At 33.7% G+C, this 5,361-nt stretch overlaps 1 protein-coding gene across 1 annotated transcript; it reads right to left on the bottom strand.

Annotated features, from left to right (window-relative positions):
- Nucleotides 1-554: 554 nt before the first annotated feature.
- LOC141658846 (uncharacterized) lies at nucleotides 555-1,627 on the bottom strand. The gene is made up of 2 exons (XM_074465626.1): nucleotides 966-1,627; nucleotides 555-845 (listed from the first exon to the last, which is right to left on the bottom strand). Exons 1-2 carry the CDS (start codon nucleotides 1,428-1,430, stop codon nucleotides 771-773), a joined length of 540 nt encoding a protein of 179 aa, XP_074321727.1. The 5' UTR covers nucleotides 1,431-1,627; the 3' UTR covers nucleotides 555-770.
- Between the last annotated feature and the right edge of the window lie 3,734 nt (nucleotides 1,628-5,361).

Below are 5,361 nucleotides of genomic sequence, written 5' to 3'. Positions count from 1 at the left end.
GTAGAAGTATCTCCTATTATTAACTTCGTGACGAAAAAAGATTTTTTTTTTAAATAATTTGATGTAATTAAAATATTTTCATAAAAAACACAATTTATGGAATTATTCAATTCTTTTGATTAATTTTAATATTAGTTATTTTTTATAAAAATCCGTGAGACATAAATGAAAAATCTATAACTAATAGACTAAAAATTAAAAAGCCTATATTTACCGCGCATTTACGCTGGATGTACACTAGTTCATTATAAACCCGCTACTCCCGTTTTAAAGGGGGTTCACTTCCTTCCCTACCTAAAACACACGTGGATATTTCCGAAAAACACCCTTATTCAATCAAATTTAAAGTAGAAACCCTCTTTTAATAATCAGCCCAAAAACAATGGCTCTTTAAGGAGTGAACCCCCATTAAAACGACTAGCAACACACATGAAGCAGATGACATTGTAAAATGACCCAAATAACTCGGTCTACGTGAAGTAGCCCAAAACAGCCCGACCCATATTGTACACAAGTACGCGCAAATAATTCACGTCATTAAGAACACAAATAACTTGCACCAAGCTACGTCCATTTATTACGACATAAAATATCACGCTTATTTACAATCCGAGATAATCGAAGAACAAGAGATAGCTCGGTAAAAAGGTCTCTGGAAGTTGAAGGTTCGATTCTTACCTGCAATATAGTTCCGCCATGTGAACCAAAAAAAAAAAAAAAAATACAATCTGAGAAAATATGGCCGAACATCATTGAATAACCAAGTCTCATTAATGGAGGGTGATAAAAGCAGCTTCACCGATGACATGTCCCTGGATCGTGTCAAGCAACCTCTCCTTTGTCACCTACACAATGACATGTACATTATTATACACTTGGATGAAATGACAACATTAATTAGACCAAAAATTCAAACATTTTGAAGGTCAAGGTACTTGAGAATTAAAAATAAAAAAAGATGTTACCGTTCTGCCAAGGTGAACCTCATCATCCAAAGCATACAAACGAAACTCAATACGATGACCAGGGTTAGGCATCATGGGAACCCTCCAACCAGGAATTTTTTCATCATTATTCCCTTCCACGACTTTCTCATATTCCCCGCTCAACTTATCATTCTTGCCCGAGAATCCCTCGGGCAAGCCTTTTAAGGTCGGTGGGATATCCGCCACGACCCAAATGGTCCACGGAACTAGCGGACTACTTGGATCAGGGGCGTCAATATCCTGAACCACCAAAGCCAAACTCTTGGTCTCCTTTGGTAAATTATACCATTCGATTGGTGGTGATATATTACGTTTAGCGCCTTGACCGTCGTCAGTGCACCATCGCGGTAGCTTTCCCTCCTTGTTAACAGCCGGGCTAACCATCCGGAATTCGTCCGCGTCCGGTGAAATCCCCGTCATATCCACTACCACGTTATTACTCATGTTTTTTTTTTCTTTTTTGGGGGGTAGTTTTTGATTAGTAGCTAGAGAATGGGATAGGAGTGAAAGAGATGGGGAATACTTATTTTAATGGCTCTTGGATATATATAGAAGAGAAGGGAGACAGGTGGAGAAAAGGCACTCCAGGTGGCTGGATCAGATTAAACGATGGGGAGAGGTGCCGCGTGGTGCGTAGATTTTTCTACCGACCTCGCATATCGCTACAATTCATTTTTATTTGATAAAATAGGAAATTAAAGAAAATGGATACGTGTCGACACTTATTATCAAGAATGGTTTCACGTCGGTTGTGGAATTATGTTTAGATGAAATACGAAATAGCTCGCTCATTTAGGGATGGAAAATGATGTAATGGTTTGTAAAGAAACAGACCAAACTAAAGTGAAAGCCCAAATCATACTCCGTAACATTTAGGGGAAAAAAAAAGTGTAATTCCAAAAGAGAAAATCATGGTTACTAAACACAAATTCTGAGTATTCAATATCATTTTATAAACAAATTCGTCTCTCATCCAAACCAAAAATAACACTTGCTTTTCGGCACTATTCATGACCGTAGAGAATTTTTGATATTATTTTTAATCTATAAGAGAAAATATAGTCATGTGAGATCTTGTTTGATTTATCGTCATGAATTATAAGAATATCAAATTTTTATAATTTTTAATAATATGTAACTAAAGATATTCACGTTGCAAAACGTGTCTCGACAAGTATGATAAAGCAAATGTTACCTTTGGTTTAGATGTGAGGGAGTATGTTAGCAACCCCGTTTACACGACATCATGTAGTCGTTGCTGGGCAACCCGAGAGAGTTGTTTGCTCTCTCTATAATCTTCCCCCCCATTGTTATTTGTTTCCTTTATTGTAGATATTATAGGTGTTGAGGTAAATCATTTTCGTAAATACGTAGGTCTCTTTCTTATATATATATATATATATATATAGAGAGAGAGAGAGAGAGAGAGATGAGTTCTAATGAGTCCAACATGGGCCATTGAGTCCATAAGTCCCTCTAAGAGCCATTGGATGGACTCAATGGATGATTGAGATGAATTTGATTAAAGGCCATTAAAAAGAAAAGGAAAAAAATGTGGATGGTTGGATTGAGATGGGTGGTTGAGATTGAAAATTACCAAAAAAAATTACCACTAATCAAATTTCTATACACTAATTAATTTTTCTTTCTCTCTCTAGCCCCTAATTAATCAGTTTTGAGTTTTAGATTTCAGAAGTGTAAATGTAATATTGTATGAGTTTTACAAGTGTAAATGTGACGGAAATTTTGAATTTATATAATTTTAACATTTTACAAGTGTGAATGTGATGTTTTACGAGTGTAAATGTAACATTTTAAGAGTGTAAATTTAATTTTTTGTGACGGAAATTTTGAATTTATATAATTTTAACATTTTACAAGTGTAAATGTGATGTTTTACGAGTGTAAATGTAACATTTTAAGAGTGTAAATTTGATTTTTTGTGACGGAAATTTTGAATTTATATAATTTTAACATTTTACAAGTGTAAATGTGATGTTTTACGAGTGTAAATGTAACATTTTTAGAGTGTAAATTTGATTTTTTGTGACGGAAATTTTGAATTTACATAATTTTAACATTTTACAAGTGTAAATGTGATGTTTTACGAGTGTAAATGTGACATTTTAAGAGTGTAAATTTGATTTTTTGTGACTGAAATTTTGAATTTACATAATTTTAACATTTTACAAGTGTAAATGTAATGTTTTACGAGTGTAAATGTAGTATTTTAAGAGTAAATTGGTCCTTTGAATGTAACTTTGGTCCTTTATAAGTGAAACTTTTGTCCTTTACGAGTAAAACTGTAGTCCGACTACCAAAAAACACCACCACCGTCATCCTCCACCACCAACTCATATCCACAAAAAATATGAGTGCAAATCTATATAATTTTAACGAGTGTAAATGTAAAGATATACGAGTGTAAATGTAAAAAATATGAGTGTAAATGTAAAGAAATACGAGTGTAAATGTAAAGAAATAAGGGTGTAAATCTGAAAAATGCGTGTAAATGTAAAGAAATACGAGTGTAAATGTAAAGAAATACGAGTGTAAATCTAAGAAATGCGTGTAAATGTAAAGTAATATAAGTGTAAATGTAAAGAAATACAAGTGTAAATGTAAAGAAATACGAGTGTAAATCTGAAAAATGAGTGTAAATGTAAAGAAATATGAGTGTAAATGTAAGGAAATACGAGTGTAAATGTAAAGAAATACGAGTGTAAATCTGAAAAATGAGTGTAAATGTAAAGAAATATGAGTGTAAATGTAAAGGAATACGAGTGTAAATGTAAAGAAATATGAGTATAATAAATATATTTATTAGATCTAAGAATAAAAATCATGATAATACGATTTTTTTTCAAAAATCTACTATATATTTATGAGATCTACGAATGTAAATTTGAAAAATGAATATAACTTTAATAAAAGATTAAAGGAACAAGCTTCCAATTGATTTACAAGTGTTTTTTTTTGTGAGATCTCGAAAAAAACAAAAACAAAAATGAAAAAAAAAGCCAACAAAACCAGATCTGAACCCATAAATCTAAAAAAAATATATAACAAAACGTTTTTTTTATAAGACGATATTTGAAAAAATATAAAACAAGACGATAATTGAAAAAAAGACGGGATTTATGAAAAAATAAAAACAACAAACCCCAATATGAATAAAAAAAAACAAAATATAAATACATGGAAATGTCGGCAGGTGAAGAAAGCCAAAAAACCAAAAAATCCACCTACATCACCAACACACTAGATCTAAATAAAAAATAATAATAAAAAAAAACAAAATATAAATACATGGAAATGTCGGCAGGTGAAGAAAGCCAAAAAACCAAAAAATCCACCTACATCACCAACACACTAGATCTAAATAAATAAATAAATAAAAAATGAAATGTCGGCAGGTGAAGAAAGCAGCGGAGGAGGGAGGAGAAAGGAGAAGTTGTGGCAGACTGAAGAGGTGCGCGCGGTGGTGGTGGCGGAAAGCAGAGGTCGGGGCTGGTGAAGGAGGTCGGGGTGGTGCAGAGGTGCCGTGAGAGGAGGTGGGGTAGTGGCGGTGGGGTAGGTGAGGGAGGTCGTGGTGGGTCGTTGGCGGACAGGAGGGAGGTCGGGGTGGGTGGCGGTTGGTGCAGGTGAGGGAGGTCGAGGTGGGTGGTGGTGACGGAGGTCGAGGTGGTGGTGTTTAGGGTGGTTGGCGTGGTGATGGTGTGAGACGGAAGTGGTTTTTTTTTGTGTTTTGATTTTATTTGAGTTTTAGTGAGAGGATTTTTGGGAGATTTTGATTTTATTTGGTTGAATGATATTTGTGGGATAGGAGAGAGAAGTGAGTGGAAAAAGAAAGGTTATATAGTGAAATTAAGGGTTGATTAGTGATGGTAGTGAGAGGAAGCGTTTAATTAGCATTTATCCCCTACTTTTTGCACTAATCCCTTGTTTTTCCTCTTCAATCTCAACCCTCCATCCCATCTTTTTAATGGCTCCAAATAGGACTTAGGGACTCAATGCTTTTTGGTGGACTCACTTGATCCTTCTTCTATATATATATATATATATATATATATATATATATAGATAAGTATATGTATTCTAAACACAAGAATAACTAATACAATAATCATTTGATCCTCTCAATCTCCAAGTTTATTATAGTATCAGGCTAGAGTTTTGTTTCTCTGCCTCCACTTCATTTTTTTCGAAATTCTATTCCCAATAATCGATCAAAATGACGAACTCCAGAGAAATTCAAATCTCCGAATTTGCAAAATCAATATAAATATATATTTGAGGCTTTTTTCGAGCGACGTGGTAGTCTCCAACTTTTTTAAAACACTTAATTAAATTTTAAAATTAATTACTTATAATT

Source organism: Silene latifolia, chromosome 6 (genome assembly GCF_048544455.1).
Source record: "Silene latifolia isolate original U9 population chromosome 6, ASM4854445v1, whole genome shotgun sequence".
In the NCBI taxonomy this organism is placed as follows: Eukaryota; Viridiplantae; Streptophyta; class Magnoliopsida; order Caryophyllales; family Caryophyllaceae; genus Silene; species Silene latifolia.
This window is presented reverse-complemented; position numbering and strand designations above follow the sequence as displayed.

What these genes read in the sequence shown, in the direction of transcription:
- LOC141658846 (XM_074465626.1), bottom strand. Translation starts at nt 1,430, where the DNA reads ATGAGTAATAACGTGGTAGTGGATATGACGGGGATTTCACCGGACGCG. An exon ending in AGGTTCACCTTGGCAGAACG is followed by an intron (nt 846 to 965) that starts GTAACATCTTTT and finishes GTCATTGTGTAG; the next exon opens with GTGACAAAGGAGAGGTTGCT.